We start from the raw sequence: 27,341 nt of genomic DNA, 5'->3' as shown, positions 1-27,341 counted from the left end.
AAAAAAATTTTTAAATTTAAAAATAAAGAGTTCATTCACTCATATAGTCATTTTTATATAGTTTAATTTTCATAACTTCTCCAGTTTCTGTTTTCTATTTGCTTGGATAAATGTACTTACCATTTACTATCTGTGACAGTCTTTTGTGTAACCAGTATTTGATGAGAAAGAGCTAAGTTGGCAAGTGTAAGTTAAAGATTAACTTTTCCCATAAGAGTGACCAGGGCAACAGCTTTCCTTCTGAAGCAGACTTAGACTCCTATACTACCAATACTTGAAGGGATAGATAGATATCATTTTAGCTCAATATCCCTCTTTGAGATAGTCAAAGGAAGAAGTCACAGCCTTTCTTCTGTTCTTCTCAAAAAATAAATTGCGGTCTCACTCGGAGAGGGAGAGCCAGATCATAGAATCACATCTATGCACTCAGATAACCTGCATGGCTATCCCTAGGATGTGCTTATTCCACATGGGCACATGTATCTTACATTCTCATGGCAGCCTATTCTGGTTTTGGCTAGCTTGGACTTAACAGCCTTTCTTTACATAGAAACTAAATCTACCTCTCTTCAACTCTTCCCCCCACCCACTGCCCCACTACCACCACCATCTTTGCTCCGAGTTCTCCTCTGGGGTCCAGGAAGTCTCAGTCTATTCCCTCTTTCACACACCAGCTCTTTGAATTCTGAAAACCAACTATCATGTCTCCACAGTCTTCTTGTCCTTAGCCTAAGCCCTAGTCCCTTCAAATGGCAGTGTCTCCAGGTCTCTCATCATCCTAGTTGACTTCCAGAGATGTTCCACTTTGTCTGTCCTTCCTAAAATGGGATGCCCAAAACTTAGCAGAATACTCCAGGTGGGAAGGACCTTAAAATCCATCTTGTCCAAGCTCTTTATTTTACAGAGGAGGAAACTGAGGCCCAAAAAGTTTGTGACCATGGAAATATATGGCAAAATCAAATTTCCAGCCTACCCCCCCAACTCCAAATCCAATACTCCTTTCCACCTTACCACACTGCCTCCTCAAAGTCCAACTGCCCTCATTTTATAGGTGAGGAAACTGAAACACACCATAGGAATATCTTGGTGATCTGAGGCTCCTCATGAGGAGGAGCCCCATGCAGCTACTAAGGAGAAGAAGGGTGCTATAGGAGGAGAGGGTGTTGATAGAAAAAATACCTAGACTTGGAGTCAAAAGACCAGTGGTAAAATCTCAGAATTTCCACTTAATAGCTGTGTGATCATGGGCAACTCATTCCCTCTCTGGACCTCAGTTTCCTCCTCTGTAAAAAGGAGATAGGCTCTAAATGACTTTACAGACGTGAAATCCTAAATTTGCCTACGGTTTCTCTTGAATATGTGTATTCTTTAGCTATAGCTAATATTTATTAGTATCAATACTTATTAACACTTTAATGTTTGCAAAGCCCTTTACAATCATTATTTCATTTGATTCTCACAGCAACCCTGAGAGGAAGGTCCTTTCATGATCCCCATTTTACAGAGGAGGAAACTGAGGCAGGCCTGATGCTTACTCCTTCCTTTAACTATCTCAAAGAAGGGTATTAAGCTAAAATTTTATCTATCTGTCCCCTCAAATATTGGTAGTATAGGGGGTCTAAATCTGGTTCAGAAGGAAAGCTGTTTCCCTGGTCACTCGTAAAGGGGAAGTTAGCCTTTAGTTTATACTCACCAGCTTAGCTCTTTCTCACCAAGGTAAGTGACTTGCCCAGGATCACCTAGTGAGTATCTGAAGTGGACATTGAACTTAATCTCAGGCCCAGCACTCTATTCACTATGCCAGCTAGTTGCTAAAATGTCACTGAATCTCCCCACATGTACTGGTCACAGTATCCTCAAATTTGTGATTTCTCTTCTTCTGATACAGGCAAAACATATGAAGAGTCAAAGTTCCTCCTACCCTCCGAATCGCCCCATCAATCGAAGACCCTCTTGCACCAGTGATGAGGGCTCCAGTGGCAACCCCAGCCAATCAGTTGGTGAGATTGGTCAAAGACTCCAGGATAATGTCAAACATCACATCCTGTACTTGTCAGAGAAGCTAAAAGTGGAGAAAACCAGCCGGGATGAGAACACAGTGGGCTACCTCAAACTAATGTCCAAAGCTGACCGGCACCAGGTCACTCACATTAGACAAGCCTTTGAGAAAGTGAACCAGCGTTCTTCGGCCACGATTGCCCACATAGAACGCAAGCTGCGACAGTATCACCAACAGCTCCGGGAAATAGAAGAGGGTAACAGACTCAAATGCTCATCACTAAGGGAAGAGAAGGCCAAGAAGAATCAGGAAGCCACCCACAAGGTCCCTTTGGTGGAGAATCCAAAGCCCAGAACAGAGGAATACCAATGCACAAATCCATTGAATGCCTTTGAAGGAGATAAGCTGGCTGCTGCTCTCCCACAGGAAAAGTCCTCCAAAATAGACAGCATGGACCAGAAAGAACAGAGTCTGTTCATGCTGAAGATCAAAGGAGAGCTGGAAGATATAAAAAAATCCCATAGCAGACTTGAGCTATCTTATCAAACCTTGAAGGAGAAGTACTTGACTGAACTGCAGCTGATAATCGAGTCTCTTCAGGAAGAAAAATCGAAGTAAGACCAGGTCCTTTGCCTTCACCTGCTCATGACCTTAGCTAAAGGACAAGTCATTTCCTTTTACAACTCATCAGCCAGACAGACGCATACTTATGAAATGTCAGAGCTGGGAGGGACCCAAGACATGACTTAGAAACCTAAGGTTCAGGAAGGCATCTCAGAAGTCACCAAGTTCAACCCCCTTATCTCCCATATAGGGAAACTGAGTCCCAGAGAGATGCAATGATGAGGTCCAGAAAGGCCCAGAAACTAACCCCAAGCTAGTCAAGGACAAATTCAGAACTAGAACCCAAGACTCTTAGCTCCCAGGGAAAGGCTTTTTTGGCCTTCCCAGATTGCTAAGAATTTTCCCCTATAAACTTTGAAATATATTTAAGGATACTGCTTTGTAGGCAAACCCATACACTCTGTCAACCTTGAGGAGCATCTAGGCAAAAAATTTTTTTCTTTCTTTTTGTAATTTGCATCTGATAATAGCAGAGCCATAACTAGGATTGTTTGTGCTGAGGACAAATTACCAAAAAAATTCTGCTTTGGGCAAACTGTCCTAAGTTGAGTAGGGATAGGAAGGCATAGAGGAGTTTATCTTAGAATAGTAATAATAATAGCATTTATATAGCACTTTCCAATTTGCAAAGCACTTTAAATGTTTCGTTTTATCCTCACAATAACCCTGGGAGGTAGATGTTACTATTATCTCCATTTTACAAGTGAGGAAACTGAGGCAAATAGGTTAAATGAAGTCAAGTGACTTACCCAAGGTCACACAGCTAATGTCTGGGGCTGGATTTGAACACAGGTCTTCCTGACTTCAGGTCCAGTGTTCTATCTGTTACACAATATACCCACCATACAATAGCTTCCTTTTTAACTAATTAGACTTTCTAACCAGATGCTAAACTAGTTTCTGGATGTTACAGGACTGCATATGCTATTATTACCCTCTAAATTTAGTGCCCTGGGGAAAAGTTCTGGTTATCTCACCCTAGTTTCACCTCTGAAGTATAGCAGGCAACTGATGCCTCAGGATGATTTGAGTATTGCTTCTCTGCCCTGCCTGGACCAAAAAGCCCATCATTATAGTCATTTTTATGGGTTAGCCAACAAAGGGGATTTGCTTCAGTTAGGGAGCTGTGAAAAATCAGTCAATCAATGTCTTTTTTGAGCATCCTTCTCTGATGGAAAGATACCAGGACTTGAAGTCAGAAGATCAGGGTTAAAAATCTCAGAACTTCTACTTACTAGATCTGTGACCATGGGCAACTCACTGCCCTCTCTGAGTCTCAGTTACCTCCTCTGTAAAAAGGGTATAAACAGCCTCTAAATGACTCTACCAATTTAAATCCTCTGATCCCATATTCTTAATTCTGTGCTGAATAGTGGGGATCTTTAGTTTTTGCCTTCAAACAGCTAATGAGGTAGTTGGGGAGAGATCTAGAAATCAAGATTTGTTTAAAAAAAATGAACAAAGTGTTTGTTGAATCTACAACATGGAATCTAGAAGACTGAGTTGAATTGAATGTTCATGTGGGTGGTTTAGACTCCAAGGGGGCTTGGATTTCAGGAATGACAGAGGTCAGTAGGGGCTGGGATAATCAAAGAAGGATGTGGAGTGAGTTGCATCTTCAAAGCCCATCATGTGACCAAACAGACCAGGAGGGGAGATTCCAGGTGAAGGATGACCTGAGCAGAGGATCAATGATGACAGCCTGACCTCTGACCCATGGTGTCCAAAAGCCAGAATGATTGCATCCAGTGCTTCAGAAATTGGCAACTCAGTGCTTCTCTGATTCCAAGAATCTTTAAATTTTATTTTATTAAAATTTTCCCCACTGATGCAATGGGGGAAAATGCTGGATTTGGAGTATGAGGGGTTGGATTTGAATTTTGGCTCTACTTAACTCTCGCTTAACCCTCTTTGTGACTTTTGTTTCTTCCTGTGGGTTGGACTAGATGAGGTCTAAGGTCCTTTCCAGTTTTAAAGCTCTTCTTTGTTTTTTGTGGGGAAATGGATGCTGGTTGAATTGAGTGTCAGGAGGCATTTTAGAAGGAGGTAGAGTTTTAGTTGAGCTTTAAAGAAAAGAAGGGAGGGGAAAGAGGGCCCCAAATATTTTCCAATCCCTGGAGAAGTGAATACTGTTTCCTGAGGCCGTGTTAACTTTCTTTTTCACTTGTAAGGCAAAAGGTGATGGAGGAACAGGTCAGTGACTACATGCAGGGGCACCTGAGTGAGATTTCCTACATCAAACAGAACTTGGCCTGTGCTGAGGAGAAGATGGTCTATATGTCCTATGAGAGGGCCAAGGAGATATGGGTGAGACCTTTGGGGCATGATGGGGGTGGTGGGGGGGAGAAATGCATGCCATGGCATTCATTCCTAGGAGAACGGAGTATGGTGGTCACATACAAAGACTAAGTATCGAAGTCAGGCATCGTTCTAATGCAGAGGTTCTAAGGTCAGCCCAAATATCCTACTACTCCAAAGGGTCTGGAACCCACCTGGTGTGAGTCACTACTCCATTGATGAGGGTGGCAATGCCTGCTATTTAGGGCGATTCCCATTGGTTCTCCTCAGAGGCCCAGGCCCTCCCTCAGGTCCTCTTACCGCTGTAAGAATACCAGTGTTTATTTCAGAGCTGACAAGGCCTCAGCCTTCGGAAAAGACACACTTTAGTTTAATGGGTTGGAATATTCTATTATTGTGATAAGAGGTATGGGCTAGGTATGCACTTGGTAGTCCTACAGAAAAGTGGGCGATCAGCTCATTAATTTACTAGCTAGGGAATGTAGGATATCATTTGGACACCAGGTGGCATTAACCTCAGGCCACCAGCCAAGTGCTTGGTTGACTCAGAGGGTATTCAGTATACGTGCACAGGCTTCTCCGAAGATTGCATTACCCTTACTTCTCACCAGGGGGCTCTTACCCTAGAAACTCTTAGACTTCTCCCTGCACAAACTCTGGATGCCTAAGCTCTGAACTAGATTCAATACAGATATAAACGTTTATGAAAAGATAAGAGAGTCAGAGAGACAGAAACAGAGTGTGAGAGACAGATACACCAACATACATATGAAATGTATAGAGAGAGGGAGAGAGGGAGACAGACAGAGAAGAGACAGCAGAGAGGGAGAAAATAGAGAGGGAGGGAGAAAGAAAAAAGAGAGACAGAGAGAAGAAGGGGAAGAGAGAATGGAAAGAGAAAGAAGAGAGGGAGGGAGAAAAGAGATAGAGAAAGGGAGAAGAGAGAGGGAAGGAGAAAAGAGGATGAGGGAGAAGAGGGGGAGGAAAAAGAAAAAGAGAAAAGAGAGACAGAGAGAGAGAGGGAGGAAGAAAAGAGAGATGGAGATTGAGAGAGAGAAAAGAGAGAGAGAAGGGAGAGGGAAGGAGAAAAGAGAGAGACAAAGAGAGAGAGGGGAGGAGAAAGAAAAAAGAGAGGGGGATAAAAGAGAGACAGAGAGAGGAGGAGGGATTGGAGGAGAAAAGACAGAGAGGGCAGGGGGAGAAGAGGGAAAGAGGGAGAAAAGAGAGAGATGGATAAAAGGGAGAGGGAGGGAGGGGAGAAAAAGAGGGGAAGTGAGATGACAGAGAGAGAAGGAAGAGAGAGAGATAAAATAGAGACAGAGAGAGGGGAAAGGGGGGAGAAAAGAGGGAGGGAGAAAGAAAAGAGAGGAGAGAGAGAAAAGAGGAGAGGGAGGAAGGGAGAAAAGAGAGGACTGAGAGAGAGACAAGGAGGATGGAGAAGAAACAGAGAAAAGAGACAGACAGAGGGAAGGAGAAAAGAGAGAGGGCAGAGAGAGAAGAGGTGAAAGGGAGAATAGAAAGAAAGGGAGGGAGGGAAAAAGAGGGAGAGAGAGAAATAAGAGACTGATAAAGAGGGAGAAAGAAAAGAGAGAGGCAGGGAGGGAGAAAAGAGAGACAGAGAGACAGAAAGAGATAGAGGGAGAAACAGGAGAGAGAGGGAGGGAAAAAGAGAGAGGACTGAGAGAGAAGAGAGGGGAAGGAGAAGAGAGAGAAGAGACAGAGAGGGGGAGGGAGGAAGAAAAGAGAGAGACAGACAGATTGAGAGAGATAAAAGAGAGAGAAGGGAGAGAGAGGGAGGAAAGAGACAGAGGAGCGAGAGAAAGAAGCAGATAGAGAAAAAGAGGAGTGGGAGGGGAAAGAGAGAGAAAAGAGAGACAGGGAGAAGGAGAGAGGAAGAAAAGAGAGAGGGAGTGAGCAAAGAGAGAGAAAAAAGAGAGAAACACAGAGAGAGACAGGGAAGAAAGGAGAAAAGAGAGGGAGGGAGAAAAGAAAAAGGGGACAGAGAGAGAAGAGGGAATGAGAGAGAAAAGAGAGAGGGAGGGAGAGAGGAGAGAGAGAGAGAGAAGGGAAGAGGAGGGGTGGGGAGAGGGAGAGGGAGAGAGAAATGCAAACATCTCTTTGACATATACAAATTATGAAAAATTGACTGCCCCTAGCCTGCATTTGGGAGATCCCGATCAGTCCTGGGCCTTTGTATTTCATGTCATCTTCCAAGCAGTCTATACTGCTGCCACACATACTTTTACTGTACCAAGAATCTGAATGAGATGCTCATTCAGAGTTACCCTAGGAAGTGTTCAACTCAATTACTTTTTCCCATGCATTCTCCTGAACTTTTCCCAAAATGGAAAGCTTCTAAACTTCCTTCTAGGGATAGGAGTGTGGAGGGTGTGAAAGGATTACGTGCAGAGTTATGAGTCTGGCACCTCTTTTCAAAGGTCAATGACCTTAATCATCCCAGAAAAAGAAATCCTGTAAGGGAGGGGCTTTGTCCACTCATCAGCTGATCCAATTTTCAGAACACTATCCAGTCAGGTGCCCCAGAGACTGACTGACTTTGACCTGGATCTGACTCATGCTAGCATTACTGCCTCTGGAGCCTGGTGGGCAGCAGGCATCTTTGCTCTGGGCCTGGGCCTGGATCTGAGCGCTCCCACCATCTACCAAAGCCACTTGTGCTCCAGAACACCGTCAAACCAGAGGCTTGTTGCCTTCTGCGGCCAGCATTTCAGACAGAGTACACAGTTCTGTTTTTCTCCTTCTCTCCAATCTGCACCCCCAAATTGACAGTCAGAAGTCTTTTCAAGGGCAAAGTCAATGGCAACTTTAGAATTATTAGGTCCCTATGTACATACATACATACAGCTTCCTTTTACTTCCTCCCTTATCCTCTTCACCAATCACCTTCCCATCAACACTTTAATGAGGGTATTTAGGAACACTTGCTAGTTCCGAGGCCAAGGACCTGGAGGTTGTATAATCAGTTTGTTTCAGACAGTTCCAAGCCCACAGATTGAATTCCTAGCCCCTGCTCTTTTGGAACAGACCTTTGATTTCAACCATGGAGGGAATTCTTAGTGTCAAAAGGTTTGCTCCATAAAGGATAAATATGCGCGAAAATATTTATAGCAGCTCTTTGTGTGGTGGCAAAGAATTGGAAATCGGAGGAAAGCTAAACAGGATGTGATATATGACTGTGATGGAATTGTTCTCCTGGTTGACAATTAATACAATCAAGAGAACAATTAATTAAAAACAACAATATTGTAAGGAAAATCAGCTGTGAAAGCCTGATTGAGACAATGATCCACCACAAAGGACTGGTGATAGAAAATGTGGTGATGAACTCTGAGTGCAGATTGAAGCATATCTCTTCCCTTTATTTTACTTTTTTTTCAGAACATGGCTAATGCAGAAATACATTTTGCATGACTATATATGTATAATGGGAAGCTCATTTCTTGCTTTCTCACTGGGCATGAAGAATTAAGGAGAGAGAGAGAATTTGGAACTGAAAATAAAGATTCAATTAAAATCTAAAAAGAAAGACAGCCCCATCTATAACTTATTACAATCTTTGACAATCCCTAAGAGCATTGAGAGGTTAAGTGATTTGTCTAGTCACATTACCTATGGTCAGAGGCAGGTCTTGAATGTGAGTCCTCTTGATTGCAAAACTGGTTCTCTGTTCCCTAGTGTTTCTTAAACTGTGCACAATTTAAGAAGCACTGAAGGGGTCTGGAGTGGGAAAAGTTTAATAAGCCCTGGACGTTGCCCATAAATCCCTGCTGGATCGGCAGGCCCCTTTGCTCACAAGAATGAGAAGAGCTGAGTTCCAAAAGCCTCCTCCTCATTAATAGAAGTAGCACCCAGAGCAATAAGAACACAACCTGTGAGTAGACCGAGCTGCCTGAGTGCTGACACAGGTAGCTGGGTAAGTCAGCTCATCCCCTCCCTTCTGTTTCCCCTCCCCTTCCTTCTCCTCTCCAAAAGAAAGTAAATTTGGATGGCCAGAGGCTACCCAGTTAATGGGATTTACTAGCCAGATTTCTCTTTCTTCCTTCCTTCCTTTTTTTCTCTCTTTCTTTCTTGTCTTTCCCAAAACCTTAAATCCAGTGCACTCTGAACCCCATACATGGCACAATAGGTCCCTGTCCAAGCTTCACTATTCTCTGGACCCTCCTGGCTTAGAGTGATTATCAGTAGTAACTGTTTCCCTTTCCCTTTCAGCTTGATTTAGTTATTTTTTTTCTTTTGCTAATTAAAGGGGCCATTCCCTGACTACTTCTTAAAGAGGCCTATTCACTGAATGGGCGTTACCTCACCCTAAGTGAGTACCTGAAAAGGCCTTAGCCTAAAGTGACCAGGCTCTCCTAGTTCATCCTGGGTCATCTCCAGTCATCCTGATGAATACCTGGTCACTGGATCCAGATGGCTCAGGAGGAGAAAGTGAGGCTGGTGACCCTGTACATTCCTCCCTCCCTCAAAACAGTCAAGTGCAAGTCATGTCATCATTTCTCTGATGGCATGGTCTTCTTCAGCAATGAAGGACAAACACAACAGCAAACACCCAGGGCAAGCCATCTGGCCCCATGTTAATCATCACTTCTCTTGCATTTCTCTGCACTCCCTCTGGTCTCTTCCCTCTTTAAAGAAAAATGTGCAATTCCATTTGATTCAATGATTGATGATCATCTTTAAATGAATGACCATATTGGCCCCACCTAGCAGTGTTTGCCTCACTCTGTGCCTGTTGTCTACCACCTCCTAAGCTAGAGGCAACAGGCACACTATGAGTGCCTATAAGTGAGCAACTATCAGAATACTCTAAGTGTTCACTGGGTGCTCTCTAAGAACTCAATAGCACTTATGTCTAGAACTTCAAAGAAAGCCTTCTGATATGTATGTAAGTGTGTACTTTTGTCATCCTCAGGAGGTGATGAGGACCTTTCAGAATCGAATTTCCAGGCTGGAGACCCAGCAGCAAGCAGACCAATTAGAAATAATGGGGAAGTCCAGAAGACACACCCAAGTCTTCCTATTCAAGTTCATGAGCTTGCTCCTCACTTTGACCACCATTCTCCTCATCTGTGTGTCCACCATCTGTACATGCCCCTTTCCTTTCTTCAGGTACCGCTTCCATTTCTATACCATCCTCCTGCTCACTGGGCTGGGGATAATCATCTGGCAGAAGTGGTACTCCAATGTGTACACACATTGGCATGAGTGGATCTTATCGAGAAGAAAATTGTAGTACAGAGACTCCAGGTCTCTGCCAAGTTGGGCTTAAAGTAGAAGGACAACCCTTCCTAGCCTGGGAATGCCTGCTAGACATCTTCAGGAATGACCTGGTCTCTGTTCCCTTGTCCTGCTGCTGTGAAGCTTTTAAAAGTTCAATACCCTCCCCCAAGTTATTTCTGCTCATGCTTCCTGACCCCCTTCTCCCAAAATTGGTGATTCAGAGAAGGGATGGGGTTTTCCACTGTCTACTTTACGGAGTATTTCAATATTAAAAGCTGAGAAGTAACAAATCTGTCTCCTTTGTGTTCCCTGGTGCCTCTTCCTTGGACCTGTCTTTGCCCTCTGTTCCATCTCTGCTTTGAGAAAGGAATGACCTTGGCAGCCTTAGACTCTGGCTGCTGAGAAAGGGAGGAATGGGTTCTCTCAAACAACTGGAAACCAAGAAGGGAAAAAGCTGCTGGGAAACTAGTATTGGCAACCTTTGTGACTGGTTGCCTAGGAGAGGAGAATCCACACTTTGTTCCACAAAGTTGGGAAGGAAACAGGGCAGGATGAGGGTAGGAAGAAAAGCAAAGACTAAGGCCTGGAAAAGTGGGGATGGAGGGTTTTGTTTCTGTGTGAGGCACAGTTCCTTGTCCTCAGGCCTTGGGGTGGTGGTGGGGAGTTTATGCAGGCGCCACAGAGGACACAGAAGAGACCTCTGTCCTAGAGGTGCTGGAAACTTCGGAGCCATCATCCACCTTCTTCCCAAAAAGCTGTAGGATGCAAGTTCGGAACTGGAAGAAAAGAAAACTTTAGACAATGTTGCGAAGCAGACCTGCACTTAGTATTTGATTTATCATGTGCCACCAGAAAAACTTCATAATCTTTCCTTCTGCCTCTACTTTTTCCACCCTTAAGAATACTCTGGATTAGACAGACACCTAGATGGAGTATGTAAGAAACCCCTGCTACCTCACAGTCTAACAAGAATGGTTGACATTTACATATTATCTTATTTGATTCTCACAATAGCCTTCAGATGAGGAAACTGAAACTCAGAGAGGTTAAGCAATAGCGGCACACAGCTGGTAAGGGTCAGAGAGACTGGCTTCCAGTCCAGATCGCTGGACAAGTCTAGCCCTCTGGTCATGGTATAAGGCTGAAGAGGGGGAGCTCCTTACTGTTCTGTCACCGTGGACAGTAACTGGTCTTAACTAAAATGGTCACCTTCATGACAGTTACACAAGCCATCTCAGGATGTTTGGACACATCTAGGTGGTAAAGAAACCTCTAGAAAAAAGCCTCTAGAAAGTGGTTCATGGTGCTCCTTCCCTTCTTTATGTCCTGTTGTCCCTAGGGAAAGTCAGAAGAGGAAGGAAGCATGGAGTGGACCTTTCTGTACTACACCAGCCTCTTCTCCTCCACCCAGAACAGCAATTTTGATGCAGTGGTTTTTTTTCTTTAACCAGTTGGTACCTGAGGGGCTCTTACCTTCTAGACAAGTTCCCTCATCATATATGAACTGATGCCAATATTTTTTCAAAATTAGCCCAAAGGAATTTCTCATGTATCTTAGTCATTCAAGAAACTTCTTAAAATTTCAACTCCATTACATTCATCCCTTTCCCTCCCCTTCTCTCTCTCTTTCTCTCTCTGTCTTTCTCTCTCTCTCTCTTCCTTCCTCCCCCCGCCCCCCACACACACTGAAAGTAGCTGTGGGCTTCCCTGGATGAACAAAAGCAGCTCACATTTATATATCACTTTAAGGTGTACAGAGCATTTTACCACATTGTCTCATTTAATACTCCAACAACCTGGGGAGGGAGGTGCTCTAATTATCCCCATTTCACAAATGAGAAAACTGAGGCTGAGAAAGGTTCAATGACTTGTCCAGGGTCATACAAGCTGGGAAGTATAAGAGGTGGGATTTGAATCAAGATCTTCTTTGACTTCCATGGTATGGAAAAGTAGGGAAAGGCAATATGATTTCTTTAAGAGAAAATGATGTTTCAATAACTTACTAGAGTAGTCTGGGGGGCAGAGTGTAGGATGGGTAAGAATGTGGACAAGGTGAAATAAGCAAATATAATTGGTAAGAGATTTTTCAAAGCCTTTAGCAAGATTCCATACCAGTCTCCCCACTGATTCCTGAAGTGTCCCCCAGCTGGAGAAGTGGCCAAAGTGAGGAAGAAGGGCATTCTAAGTAAGGCAGACAGCCTGTGCAAAGTGTGTCATGTAAGGAGTATGCAAATAAGCGGATGAGAGGCAATCATGAGAAAAATTCTAGAAAGTCAGGTTGGAACCACATTGTAAAGAGTTTTCCTATACACAGTAGGAAACCAGTAAGGCTTCTTGAGCAGAGGAGAGGAAAAAGGGGGGAGGGGGGAGTCACTAGGCTCTGTGATTATCATAGAACCTTCTTACTAATATTAACAACTAACATTTAGATGGTGCTTACCATGTGCCAGGAACTTTACAATGATTTCATTTGATCCTCACAACAACCCTACAGAGTAGGTGTTAATATTATCCTCACTTTACAGATAAGGAAACTGAGGCAGGAAGAGGTGAAGTGGCTTGCTTAGGGTCACACAGCTAGTAAGTGTCTGAGGTTGCATTTGAAGTTAGGCTTTCCTGACTCCAGGCCCAGAGCTCTGTCCACTGTGCTACCCAGGCTGCCCAGATGTGAAGGAAGATGATGAAGATTTCAGAATAGCAAGAGAGGGAGAGGATAGTGTCAAAGTCTATAAAATCTTGAAAGTGATACAAAAAGTAACCAGGGATTTCTTTTCCAAAGCCTAGAATACTGGACCTGGGTTGAATCCCTTGAAGTTTGAGAAAGGTACTTCGGGAGTCGATGAAATGGATTTTTTTTCCCCAAGGCAGACAGTAAACATAGGAAGATGGTTTCCCAGAATGGTGAGTTATGAAGTCAAAATACAAACTCATTTAAGAGTATGAAAGATTAGAAAAAGTAATGGGCATGTGACCTTGAGCAGGTCACTACACCTCTATCCTCTATAAAATGACAGAGTTGGACTGGATGACCTCTAAGGGTCCTTCTAGAGCTAAATCTATGATCAGCAGACTTGTGCATAAGGAATTGGCCCTGCCTCTTTTTTTTTCTTGGTATGGGCCTGCTATTTCACTGATACAGAGAAAGTTCTGGTAAGGAAAATGCCTCTAACAATGCAAATTAGCAACTTTTCTGTGATTTGCTGTCTTAGCAATGCCCCAAGGCACTGAGAGGATTAGTGACTTGCCTGGGGTCAAACAGCCAATATGTGTGAGAGGCAGGATTTGAACCCAGGTCTTCCTGACTCCAAGGTCAGCTTTGTACCAGATCATGCATTGTACCAGGCTTATTAGGATTAGTGTCAATACTGTTATTTTACTTTCTTTTTCTTGCTTTGTTTTTTTGGTCTGTGTTTTCTTTCACAACATGCATAATATGAAAATGTATTTTGCATGACTGCACATGTATAACCCTTACCAAATTGCTTGCCATCTTAGGGAGGGAGAGTCAGAGAGAAATTGGGACTCAAATTGCAAAAACATGATGATTAAAAATTGTTTTCTCATGTAATTGGGAAAAATAAAATATTAAAATTCAAAACAAAAGCATTAGTGTTAATATATTAGTACAAGTATTATTACCTTGGTGACCTTGGGTACTGCTCCTATCTGAAACTCAGTTTCCTCATCTGTAAAATAGACAGTCTAGAAGGTCTCTTTCAGCACTAAATCTTATGATACTCTGATCCTAATCTATGGCTGATAGATGCTAACAGGTTCTCAAAGGCTGTACTTAGGGTAACAATCATGTTCTCTCACCAACTGTCTGTCCCTTAGCAGATTGTCACAAGATAATGGGGAGTTGGGCCACTGACTGGTCCAGCGCCTGGTGGCCATTTCCGAGGGCATGCATACAGAGAGTGGCAGGGTAGAAATTCGAACCTACTTCTTCTTGTCCTACTTACCTGCCGGTTCATGAAGACATATATGATGGGGTTGTAGATGGTGGCACTCTTGGCAAAGTAGGCCGGTAGGGATGCTGTTAAAGGGTGGAAGGCGTAGCCAGGGTTGGCTGCTGCAAAGCACGCAAAAATGGCATAGGGCCCCCAGCAAAAGCAAAAGGCAAGGATCATCACTACCACCATCCGGGACACTTCCTTCTCAGCCTTCTGCGTAGACTCAGATTCCTTCTGTTGCTTAGCAACCTAAGGGGAAGAGGCAGCCTATCAGGCACAGATAAACAAGAGCCATTGCTAAAACATCATAAATTGGGGCAATTGTTCTAGGATCTACACTAGGTCCCCCTTCCCCAGCCACCCTCCACACACACACACAAACACACACATACACAAAGACATGCGTATACATACACACAAACACAAACACACAGACACCAGTAATTCAAGGAGTTCTTTGGATTAGAATTCTCATATAAAACACTGAGTTGTTTTGTTTTGTTTTTTTTTTTTGTCTTCACATCAGCGATTATTTGACCAGAAAACTTATCTAGAGCTCAGAAGAAATTTGAATTTGGGGTTGGCTCCTTAGAAGTTGGAAGAAGATGGAGACTTGGTCTTTGAAATCTGTGTTCTGTTCAGGTTTCTCCTCCAAGTAGGAAATATTTCTCTCTTGAGTGTGGAGGAATGAGAAGTCTCCTCAATCTCCTTTCCAAATTCTCTCCTAGAGCACCTCTGAACAATAATGACTCCCTCATCTAGCAACTTACCAGTCCCAGGAGACATCCTGAGGTAGTAGGAAGAGCCTTCAATTTGAAGGACCTGAGTTCAAATCCTGACTCTGCCACTTGCTACCTGTGTGACCCTAATTAGGCAAGTAAATTCACCTCTCTTCGATTCAGTTTCTCCATCTATAAAATGATGGACTGGATCATAAGACCTCTAAGATCTCCTCCAGTGTTAAGTTTGTCATCTTATGATCTTTCTAGGTGAACTGCACAGAAAAGTCCTTAACCATCCCACTCCTTTCCCCACCCTCTGCCCAATTCTTGACCTTGAGTAGCAACTTTGAGTTTCTAGGCCTCAGTTTCCACCTCTGTAAAATGAGGGAGCTATGTTCCTGCGGTCTAAATGACACTCTAAGGCTCCTGTCAGCTCAAACTCTCTGATGGCTTCCAACTTCCTGTCAACTTTGTAATGATTCAAGGAGGCTGGAAGTCAAAACAATTTTCATAATAATACTAAGATGGTTTCATTTCAAATATGATAGTTAATGCTAGATATAACTCACATAAATAAAAACTTGAGGGTATCCTTTATAATTTTTAAAAGTGTAAAGGGCTCCTGAAACTAACAAGTTTGAGAATTAATGGGGTAAAAATTGTGAGAGGAGGAAAAATGACTGAAAATGAATAGATGAAGAATCCTGATGCAAATCTAAAGGGAGAACTGAGAAAGGGCTGATTGAAATCGAGTCATTTAAATGAGAGTCAGTGAGGCCTCATGCCAAGAGGACTAGAGCTGGCCTGGAAGTCAGAAGGACCTGGGTTCAAGAGCTGACTGGCCATGTTGGCATTCTCAAGCATTTGCACAAAACTCTCTCAGGCTTGAAATTGAAGAGCCTGTGCTCCCTCCTTGATGGGAGTCATTTTCCCATATTTATGAGATCACAGGCTCATTTCTACAACCCCATCCCCAACAGAATAAAAATGTAAATAGAGTGAAGTATGGTTGTTTGTACTGATGTTTAATTATTAAGTTTTTAATAAAATGTTTATTTTTTCAAGTCCCACAATCCACAATCAAGTTGAAGATGGTCGTACTCTCACTGAGGCACAAAAAGGATGGTCATCTCTTTTCCACAGCCCGTTCTAAGGTTTTGATGACTCCCCCAATCACTTTCAAATTGTCTAAGGAACCATGTATGGCCAGTCCTGGGGCAGGATAATAATGAATAATAATAATATTAGACATTTATGTAGCACTTAGAGGTTTATAAACTATTTTACATCCATTCTCTCATTTAAGCCTTGCAATAATTCTGTTCACCAAGTGCTATTATTATTTCTATTTCCAGGCGCTTGTATGGTCTTTTTGTGCCCAACCTGTGGTAGAGCCTTCTGAGCTCGTATCGGCCTGATCAGTCATGGATGGACACACTGTACCCTGACCCCAATATGGTGATGTCACTCTCTCTGAGAACAAAGGACAACAATCAACAATTTCCATTTTATAGATAAAGAAATTGATGCTCAGAGACATTAAGTGAAATGCCCACAGTCACACAGCTGCTAAATGCCCAAGGCAGGATTTGAACCCAGGTTTTCCTAATTTCCTACCTGGCACTCTATCTACTATGCCATGCTGTACCCACTCAAAGCTGGGATACCCTAAGGGTTTCTGAGGAAGCTGGATTCCTAGGTTGTCCTGGTCTCATTGGATAAGCCATTTGTCAGTGTCCTCTACTGTGCCCATGGATTACTGGAGAGAGAGAGATAAAAAGGACCAAACACAAGACTGGCAAGCCAGTCATAATTCATTGGAGGGGAGGGGCGTGCCAGGCAAGAAGGACGCTAGGACAGGGGATGGGAGGATATAAGGAGAGTCTGAAGGTGAGGACCTATGGTATATTTGGAAACCTGGACTCTTCCATTGTAGTACTGTGGCCAAGTCCCTTCCCCTTCCTGGGCCTCAGTTTCCTTTACTGGATAATGAAGGGGTTGGACTAGTTGGCCTCTGAGGTCTCTTCTAGCTCTAAATCTGGGATCTTATGATATCATCAACAGCATTTAGGGACAGACCTGGATTCAGGGAGACCTGGGTTCAAGTCCTGCTTCTGACATGTACTGTCCATGTGATCACCAAGACCTCTCTGAGCCATAGGAAGTTCATTAAGACTATAGGGAACAGATGAACTGTATGGATCTGCATCATTGGAAGGAATTTCCATAATGGAAGTTCTCTCTACTAATGAAGTAACAGATCAGAAGCAAGGAAATAAAATCCCATCAAAAAGTACCTCACTTGAATTGTTTTTGTATGCAACTTGGAAAGAAGAAACACAGATAATGGGGTATAGAAATCTATCTTGCCCTACAAGAAAAGAGAGAAGATGGGGATAAGGAAAGGGAGGGGTGTGATAGAAGGGAGGGAAGATTGGGGGAAGGGGTAATCAGAATGCAAGGTGTCTTGGGGTGGGGGGAGGGGAGAGAAGGGAGAAAATTTGGAACTCAAAATCTTGTAGAAGGGAATGTTGAAAACTAAAAATAAATAAATTAAAGTTTCAAAAAAAATTTTTTTTTTAAGTACCTCACTTGACTGAGGTTTGAGCTACCCTGGGGAGGCAGGTCCATCTTCATTAGAAATTCTCTCACTAACTACAGAGCTAAAAAGCAGCCTAACTACATCATTGTCCAATTCAATAAAGTCCAACAGCTGCCAATGACCAAACAGGAACTCTTCTGTTTGGTCTTTAACATCCCAAGTGTCCTTTCCAGCCTCCCCTTTTACACAGTCACCAGTCTGGCCAGACTGTACTTTGGGCTCATCCTCATACACAAAATGCCCCACCTCTGGGTTCCCTGCCTTCTATCATTTGGGGGGTTCAAGCCCTCCTAACCTTTGCCTCTTATAGTCCTGACTTTCCTTCAAATCTTGGTTCAAAAATCATCCTCCACACAAAGACTTTCAAGTCATGATCAGTGCCTTTCCATCCCCAGCTCCAGCCTGCTTCCCAAAAATATATTGTGTTCCTTTGGTATATATTTGTTTTCAATTATATTATTACAAATTATATTGTGGTTAGTAAATATCTGGTTTAGACATATATATGTAATATACATATGTATACGTGTGTGTGTGCATGTATGTGTGTGTGGTCATTCCTTCCACATTGAGACTTTCCCCATCATGGTTTCCGTATATCGCAGGTCGGCATAAGAAATTAAATGGGAAAATATGGGGAATTTTGCAGAAGTTGCAAATGATATTTGAAGGCCAACAGACGACAGAGAGCCTATGACCAAATATTTAACCTAAATTTTATAATAATGTACTGTAAACACCCCATAAATGAAAAAGAAAAAATTCAGACTTCTTTTCTGGTACAATGAGAGGGCCAAAAAATTTTACATGCATTTTCCAGATCCCAGGTACCACACCCCTAACCCCCACAATGTGGAAGGGATAACTGGAAAGAGACAGAGAGGGGGAGAGAGAGAGAGAAACAGAGAGACAGAGAGAGAGAGAGAGTCTTTGTGTCTCCAGGGCTTAGCAGTGTCTGGCCCATAGGAACCACTTGTTATCTCCCCAAAAGAATACAAACTCTTTGAGGGCAAAGACTATTTCATTTTTGACTTTGTATTCCTAGCTCCTTGGACAGTACCTGGCATATAATGTTTGCCTAATAAATGCTTGTTGATTGACTGATCGATTGATAGCTCAATCAGTACACACTGTGAATCATAGGCAGCTTGGTGGCCTAGTGGCTAGAAAGCTAGATACAGAGTCAGGAAGACCTGAGTTCAAATCCTGCCTTAAGATGCTTACTAGCTGTGCAAGCCTAGACAAGTCACTTGATCTGTCTGCCTCAGTTTGCTCATCTGTAAAATGATGATAAGAATGGCACCTATGTCCCAGGATTATTGTGAACATCGAGTGAGATAATATACATAAAGCTCTTTATAAACCTCAAAGTGATATATAACTGTTAGCTAATACTGTTATTAATAATGCCAAAGGGCATAGGTCTAGTCCAGTCAAGTTAGTTACTACAGCCACGAGCCACATTTAAATCCCCCAGCTACTTGTCTTTTAAATATATACCTTCAGTCATGAGGGGCAGTGGGTGAGAAAGAGAACATGAAGAGATTAAAATACGTCCATCTCCGTTATCATAGAAGTTCATACTTTTCTGATTCTGGGTCATGAACATCCCATTAACATAGAGCATTAGTTCATATGCCCACCCCCACCCATCCCCACATTAATCAGACTTAGAACATTATTCTACAGGTCTGACAGATTAAGGTGGTGAGAGAGACAGAGACAGAATGGATAAGGGAGCCAGACTTGAGGGCAGAAAGTTGTGGGTTCAAGGCTCACTTCTGACACTTACTAGCTGTACAATCTGGGCACATGACTCTCTGAACCTCAGCATCTCCTCCTAATTTAGGATCAGGATCCTAATACCTCTAGGATCTCCCTCCCAGGGTTGTCTTGAGACTCAAATGAGATCATGTCTCTGAAATGCTTTCTAAATGTAAATGATTAGTATGGAGCACTATTATTAGCTGAGTTACATGATGCTGATGTCTCTTTTCACAACTCATCTGAAGAATTCAAAGAATCTGTTAAAAGCATCTCTCAATGGACTGGTTTGGGGGCATTGAATGGCTTCAACTCTCAGTCCTACCACTTACAGCCTACATGATCTTGGCCAAGTCCCTTCCCCTCCCTGGGCCTCAGTTTCTTTCTCTGTAAAATGAAGGGGTAAGATTCGATTGTCTCTGAGGTCCCTTCTAGCTCCAGATTCAGGATCCTATGATCCCATAATTTGGCCCCTCTTTCTTTGGAGATTCCTCTGGACTTAGGGTATTTTTCACATGCTAGATAGGTTCAGAATGACGATAATAATAACAAACATTTACATAGCACTTTAAGGTTTATAAAGTGTTTTACATACATTCTCTTATTTAAGCCTTGCAATATTCCATTAAGTGCTATTATTAAAAACCCCCTTTTATAGAAGAAATCGATGCTCAGAGACGTAAGTGACTTGCCCAGGGTTACACAGCTTGCTAAGGGTCCAAGGCAGGATCTGAACTCTGCTTTTCCCAGTTTCCATCCACTATACCCTGCTGCTTTTCAGATTCTTCAAGGGTCTCTTACTGCTGGGAAGCCTGAGCCAGAGTCCCTGGTAAGGTGGACTTTTGGAGGTGAAAGGGTACTCACAGACCGGATAGCAAGCCACACTTGGATATAGCAGAGGAAGATTACGCTGAGAGGAAGGATACAACAGGTAGACATGAGGACAATCATGTAGGACTGAACGCCAGGGTCTGAGTTGCCACTAAACACGTCAGGGCCACATGACGTCTTCAGCCCATGAGGCCAGTACCTGAGAATGGAGGGACAAGAAGGAAGGTGGAGGGCAGGAAGAAGACCCGGGTTTCGGGTCTATGGCATGATCTTGGAGCCTGAGGTCAGAAGGAGCAGAGGAAGGATCTTGCCCCAAAATAACGAGGAGCAGAGTCAGGATTTGAAGCCAGATTCTGACTCCAAACCCCATACTCTTTCCCCTGAGCCGTGATACAGGTCAACAATGCTCCAAAAAGCATGTATTAAGCACCCTGCTGTATACCAAGTCTTTCACTAAGCACTAGCGATACAGTGGCAAGGTAGGTTCTGTCCTGTTGTTCAATCATTTTTCAGTCATGTATGACTCTTCCTTTCCCTGTTTGGGGTTTTCTTGGCAGAGATTCTGGATTGGTTTTGATGTGGATATAAATGGTGCCCTCAGGGCACGAGTTGCTTTTCCAGTACTGTGTGAACCCCCATAACTTATTCTATAATTTGAAGGTGTCCTAAAGTCCTTTCCCGTTCATCTTGAACCTGTGCCAAAAGAATTGCCTTTGTCTCCCTTATCCTGTGTTGCCTGGGTCCTTTCATTTTAACCTGTATCATCGTGCCCTGTCCTTAAATCCTTTAACCATAAAGAACTCCCTTTGTCTCCCCTATCCTATGTTATAAAATCCTTTGTCATCCTTTCTTTAATCTTTAACCCCCATAAAAATCTCTAAAACTATATCATCATTCTGAAATCTCTATATTACTGTAACTCCCCCCAAATTGGGGTCTCACTTAACTTTGTTGCTAGGAGACCCATGCTGCTTCACGTAATAAAGTTCCCAGTGGCTATAGAGAAGGTCTAGGTCAATTTTTTCATACTCGAACCCACTCTTCCAAAACTTTGCCCTCGACATTTTGACATTTTGACATTTCCATCTCCAGTGAATTAAGGCAAACACAGGTAAAGTGACTTGCCCAGGGTCACCCAGCTAGTAAGAATCTGAGGCCATATTGGAACTCAGGTCCTCCTGACTCCAGGTCTGGCACTCTATTCACTGGAGCACTATCTACATTAGGAGGTACCTACTGAAGGATGACTAAGAATACTATTCTCTTTTAGGACACAGCTCCTTCTACAAAAGTCTAGTAGAAAATATACTAGACCCAAGTTCCAGGCCTGAAGTCACTGCTCAGAGCTTACAGGGACCTCAGAGATCAGCTAGCTCAAATGCCTATTTCTTCACAGCAGAAACACAAGCCTAATAAGGATAACACTTTGAGAAACGCTATGATAGATTATAGACAGCTGGAGGGATCATCTCATTCAAACCCATCATTTTTCAGAGGAGGAAACAGGCACACAGAGGAGAAGATCACCCCTTTGTGCTCGGATCCTCATATCTCATCAGCCTTCCTTCTTCTCTGGACTAATCTTAATTCCTTTGGCTATAGTTTAAGCCCTTTCCTTGGCTCAGCTCTGCTCGATCCTCACTCCCCCCCTCCCCAAAGAGTTGGGAGGAATGTAGAATGTAAGGGTCAAAGGACACCTGCTGACATCACCAAGAGTCAGAGAGCCTTCAGAGAGGAGCATGGGGGGGTGGGGGGATACATTGTAGAAACCTCTTAAAACCCTGGGTTAGCATTTTCAGAAGAACCACAGTAAGAGAAAGATAGAAAGGAAGCACTTACTAAGTGCCTCCTGTGTGCCCATCACTGTGCTAAGCATGTTACAGATATCATCTCATTTGATTCTCACCACAACCCTGGGGGTAGGTGCAATTATTATCCCTATTTTACAGTTGAAGAAACTAAGGCAAGCAGAGATAATGTGACCTGCCCTCAGTCACACAGCTAGCAAGTCTCTGAGGCCAGATCTGAACCAGTGCTCTATCCATTGCACCACCTAAATGGATTGATAGACAGATGAATAAAGAAAGGAAAGATCAAAGAATGTCAGGGCTAGAGAGGCCTTTTTCATTTTACAGATAAGGAAACTAGGGCTCAGAAATGAAATGTATCTCATGGATGGTGGAGCCAAAGCTGGTGTACCTGTCTGAATATTAAGGAGATGAATCAACATAAGGCACAGACTCATTGGTCTCTTTTGCCTAAAAGTCAAACTTCTTAATTTTACAGATGGGAAAACTCAAAGCCAGAGAGAGAAAGTCCCACATGCCCAAGGTTTCCATACAAGTTGGAGGCAAAACCAGCAGGAGAAAACTTGGAGGCAATGGAAGGGGACCCAGGTTGCCAGAAGCTTTGTTAGGGAATCGGATCCCATTTTGCCAACAACTTGCTATGTGGCCCTTAGCCAAACTCTGTCCCACTCTGGTCTGCAGTTTCTCCTCATGTAAAATTGGGAGAAAATCTGCATACTCCACCTCATAATGTGTCATAGAATAAAACAAAACAATAGATACAACATAAAAGCATCATAAAAATGAAAATAATCTGTGGTAGAGAGGGCTACTTGGCACAGTGGATAGAGCACTGGAGAATATGGCAAATCACTCTAGTATCTTTGCCAAAGAAACCCCAAATGGGATCATGAAGAGTTGGGCACAACTGAAATGACAGAAAAACAATAAAAAAAATTATGATAGAGATACTACTGAGATATAGTGGATGGAGCACAAGTCCTCGAGTCAGGAAGACTGGAGTTCAAATCCAGCCTCACACTTCCTAGCAGTATGATTCAGGGCAAGTCACTTAAACCTCTCTGTGCCTCAGTCTCCTTAATTGTAAAATGGAGATAAAAACAGCACCTACTGCTCAGGGTCGTTGTGATGATCAATCGAAATCATATTTGCAAAGCACTTAGCACACAGTAGGTGCTTAGTTGTTATTGCCCTTCTTCTTCCTTGAAAAGGACCAATGACATCATGAGGTGATGCCTTGGATTTAAATGAGGCAGCAAGTCCTCAGCCTTACTCGCTTTCAGAGTAATAGAAGGTGCTTGATGGTTTACCTTTTTTGACATAGTATTTATGTTTCCTCCAGTAAAGTTGGCCTACTGGCCATGCACCCTACAAGGCATTCCTCTCCTTCCTTTTCTTCTTTTCCCTCACATCTGGAACGTTCTCTCTCCTCACCTCTGATGACTCCAAGGCTCAGCTCAGATGCTCTTCCTAGGCCCCCTGCCCTTCCCCCACTCCCACAAGTTATTCTCAGTCTCTCTTTTGAAATCACTTTGTATATAATTTGAGTTTACTTCTTGGGCCCGAATTGGATCTCCGCAGTAGGGCACTAGCTTCTAGAGGGCACAGTCTCTATCTTTCGTATTGCTAGCACAGGGTCTTACAAAGTTGTAGGAGAGGGAAGGAAGGAAGAGGATATCCAGAGGTATGATTTCATAGGGAATTCCTGGTGAGGAAACTCTCCAAAAGGGTATTTAATACATGTTTGGTGGATTGAATTGAACTAAGATGCATATAATTCAAGCCCTGGTGAGGTTTCTGTGTTTCATTTTATTATTATTATTATTATCAACATAATAATAGTAATAGCTCCAATTTCTCTGGTGTTTTAAGGTTTGCAAAGCACTTTCCTCCCATTTCTCCAATTTTACAGATGGGAAAACTGAGGCCCAAAGAACTGTCATGCAGCAAATATGCATGACTCTGCTTGATATATGAACTCTGAGGAAAGGATAGGTGAGCCCTCTTCCTATTCCTTGAGAATGCTCACCTGCTCCAGCCAAAGAGGGGTGGCGCTGTCCAGACAGCTGCCCAGACCCAGGAGAAGACAATGCCTACCATGGCCAGCTTGGCATCAAACTTCACATTACCAAAAGGCTTGCACACCACCACCCACCTCTCCCAGGAAATGATGGCCAGGGACCAGAGACCTGTGATGCCTAGAGAAAGAGGAGAGAAAAGCAAGGGATGGAGTCAGATGAGACTGAGGTGAGACCAGCAGGCTTTCTGAGAGATCCTGAGGTAAGCATCTTTCCCTCGGGCCCACACTAATCAGTGCAACCCAGGGAGAGACATCAGGACTTCCAAGGAGAGACATCAGCCTCCCAACCACCTAGAAAAATTCCTTCCTTCATTCTTCCTTCCTTCCTTCTTTCCTTCCTCCATCCCTCCCTTCTTCCCTCCCTTCCCCTTTCCTTCCTTCCTCCATCCTTCTCCCTTCCTTCCTTCATTTCCTCCCTCTTCCTTCCTTTCTTCTTTCCTTCCTTCTCTCTTTTCTTTCTTTCTTCCTTTCTCTTGTTCTTCCTTTCTTTTTTTATTGTATTTCTTCTCTTTCCTTCCTTTTTTCTTTCCAACACTATGCAAATACACATACAATTCCTCATCTTTCTTTCTTTTTCTTCCACTTTTTCCTTTCCTCCTCTTTTGTAGTCATCTGCTTCTCCACCCTGTTTCTATGACTTGACCACGCCTTAACCCTAGGACAGTTCTGTCAAAGCCATGGTCATTTCTGTTTTCTGGCACACCCTCTCACTTTCATAAAACTTGAGGCAACTGGGACAAGCACCAGGAGACATAGTGAGGCTTCAGTTGGGAGAGCACAAGGCAGGAGCAGGTGGGAGCTCAGCCCAGTCAACCATCTTGGAGAAACCTATTGTAACTAAGGATAATCATTTAAGACAATTTGAGCCCCAAGAAGGGCCAAAGCCTGAACTAATCAGCCACAAGAAGCACCCTGACATAACAGACATGCTTTGCTCTGCTCTATGAGTAAACCCAGAATGCCCCTTCCTGTGCAGGAACAACAGCATTTTTCTAAGGACAGGATGTCTGTCTTCAATAGTGGGACTTTTCTTATCTTGGTATCCTATGCATATATGCTATGTAGGGGACACACAGATATCCTGGGATTGTCATTTCAATAGACACTTTGTCACTTATCTAATTGCATTTAAAACCTATTCAACTAAGAAACTTCCTTTCTCATGCTATTGTTTTTGAGTGACACAAACATCCTGAGTCTGGATTGCTATAAGAATACACAGGTCTTCCTCAACTTGCTTAAGTTAGTCAGAATTATCTTCTGACTCCATGTACATATCTGCTAGCTTAAGGAAATACACAGTATGAATATATATCACCTAGCTTGTTTGCCTCTTTAACCAAACTCCCAGGTTGACCCTAATCATTCTTGTTAAATGAGTGCTAAGCTCTGTTGTGTCTACCTGGTGAAGGACCAAGAGAGCTCCCTTTAAATTCTATCCCCTCTGAATCAAGTAACACCTTAGGCCCATCTCTGTTTCCAGGTTACTCCTGGAACTGCCTTACCACACAGAGAGACGGTGTAGCCCTCCAGAACACACATTGGGTGACCCAGGATGAAGTAGCCATAGATCTGGTTAATGACACTGATGGTACTAGCAATGAGGGTCTCCCCCAGGTCAGCCACAGCCAAGTTTACCAGGATCCAGTTCAGGGGGTGGCGCAATTTCTTGAACTTCATGGTTGCCACTAGCACCAGCCCATTGGTGAAGATGGATGCGATGACCACAAAGATCATCCAGAGGCTGGTGAGGTTGAACACCCAGCGTGGGGCGATGTGATAATTCGGGCCTTCAAATGGGCCTGTGGGAGGGGGGGCATTGAGTGGTTAATGGGAAGAATTAGAGAGAAATCAGTCACATAATGGACCCTGGGGTGGGAGCCCCTCCCAAAAACCAAGTTGTCAGGTGTCATTTGGAAATCATGTCCAAAAAAAACATCTTCCCCAACCAGGAGAAGCCTGGATGTTGGCTGCCTTCATGCCACTACCCACCAAAGGTAAAAGGCAATTCATGAAGCCTGGATTGGATTTCTCTTTCCATGGCACCATTCCTGGGTTCAAAACCTTTCCTCCCTCCATCTTCTGCCCTCTCTGGTCACCCTTTTTGGTCACCCTCCTTGGTGATGCCTGCCCTGCTCACTAAATCCTTCAGCTTTCCCTCTGTCTTCAATTATTTCCTTTCTGAACAAGACTTTCTATGTCTCTGTTCTAGCTTCATGTTTCACCCATTCAATAACTCAATGATCGACCAGTGTTTTCTGGGTGACAGGAGGAGACTCGTGAGGGTCTACCTGGGTGGACACTTGATTTGATGGCCCCTTTCCATTCCCAAATGAGAATGACTTGAGCCTTTATTCACTCTAGCCATTGATGTCCAGCCCATTGGCCTGGGATGGGAAGGGCACTGTGCCCTGTTCACCTGTGATCTCTCTAACATCTTGAGCACAGACTCACCCTTTGTGTTGTTGCTGTTGGTATAAACAAAAAGGCTTGCCCGAGTCGTCTCCTCGTTCTCGTCCCGCCGCCAAGCCAAGAACCCTGCAGGGTCCCATGCCTGTGTCATGGCCCCTTTACTTTCTTCCCTTTCCCTGCCCTCTCTATGCTCCTCAACTGCCAACCCACAGCTCTTCCTCTGCTCTGAAGACTTCCTCCACCCCTCCCCCACCTGCTGTCTGTCCTGGTGATAGCCCTGTAGCTGGGTTTTATACCAGCCTTACTGGATTAGCTTTGGCCTTCCTCACCTTCCAAGCTCCCCAAATGCTTAAACTTTTGATCTCTTAATTGGGCCAGGGGCTTAAGCCTCTCCATTCTCCCTCCCCCACCCCCATTGGCTTACCCAGGGAAAACTATAATCATTTTTCTCATCTATTTGCATTGGGCAAGCTTGGAGATGGTACAGAAGAGAAGCCCTGGGCAGGCCCTGCAGAATCTTCCTAGTTTCCTTCTTTCAAGGGCCGGACCTGGGGTGGCTAACCTGCCTTGCTCTCCAGGAGTTTCCCATTCCTGAGGGCCAGATTGAGTTGGGGAGATACTCTCTCCACTTTTAACCCTAACCCTAATTCCATTTCTATCAAATCCACTGTACATCTCTAAAGAGACTTCTGCACTACTAGAATCTGGGCAGGGGTGAGGCCAGGACATTGGGCCAGGTACAATCCCAGGGTTCCAGTGGCAGCCAGTTGCTCCCCCTCCCCTGTGCTCCCTCCTGCCCCCTACTCTAGGCTAGCCAGCTCATAGCCTATTTCCAGTTGCAAGATGCCTCCTCTTTCCTCTCCCACTTACATGGTCTCTCCTTCCATGTCAGAGCCCTCAGGCTGTCTCTTGGTTGCTTAGTATCCCCCACTATAAAGGTCCACACAAAATCTTCCCTCCTGACATTTCTCTCCCTTCTCCCCATTAAGACAGGGATGAAGGAAAGA

General features: G+C 43.7%; 2 protein-coding genes across 2 annotated transcripts; one reads left to right on the top strand and one right to left on the bottom strand.

Annotated features, from left to right (window-relative positions):
• The first annotated feature begins 1,882 nt into the window (after positions 1–1,882).
• On the top strand, positions 1,883–10,452 carry TEX28 (testis expressed 28). Its single transcript, XM_072625934.1, has 3 exons — positions 1,883–2,613; positions 4,795–4,930; positions 9,855–10,452. The coding sequence occupies exons 1-3, from the start codon at positions 1,898–1,900 to the stop codon at positions 10,173–10,175; spliced, it is 1,173 nt and encodes a 390-aa protein (XP_072482035.1). The 5' UTR covers positions 1,883–1,897; the 3' UTR covers positions 10,176–10,452.
• On the bottom strand, positions 10,091–26,509 carry OPN1MW3 (opsin 1, medium wave sensitive 3). The gene is made up of 6 exons (XM_072625933.1): positions 26,377–26,509; positions 25,428–25,724; positions 23,872–24,040; positions 20,068–20,233; positions 14,125–14,364; positions 10,091–10,938 (listed from the first exon to the last, which is right to left on the bottom strand). Exons 1-6 carry the CDS (start codon positions 26,483–26,485, stop codon positions 10,828–10,830), a joined length of 1,092 nt encoding a protein of 363 aa, XP_072482034.1. The 5' UTR covers positions 26,486–26,509; the 3' UTR covers positions 10,091–10,827.
• Between the last annotated feature and the right edge of the window lie 832 nt (positions 26,510–27,341).

This window comes from Notamacropus eugenii, chromosome X (genome assembly GCF_028372415.1).
Source record: "Notamacropus eugenii isolate mMacEug1 chromosome X, mMacEug1.pri_v2, whole genome shotgun sequence".
In the NCBI taxonomy this organism is placed as follows: Eukaryota; Metazoa; Chordata; class Mammalia; order Diprotodontia; family Macropodidae; genus Notamacropus; species Notamacropus eugenii.
Note: the sequence above shows the minus strand (reverse complement) of the source record. Positions and strands in the feature narration are given on the sequence as shown.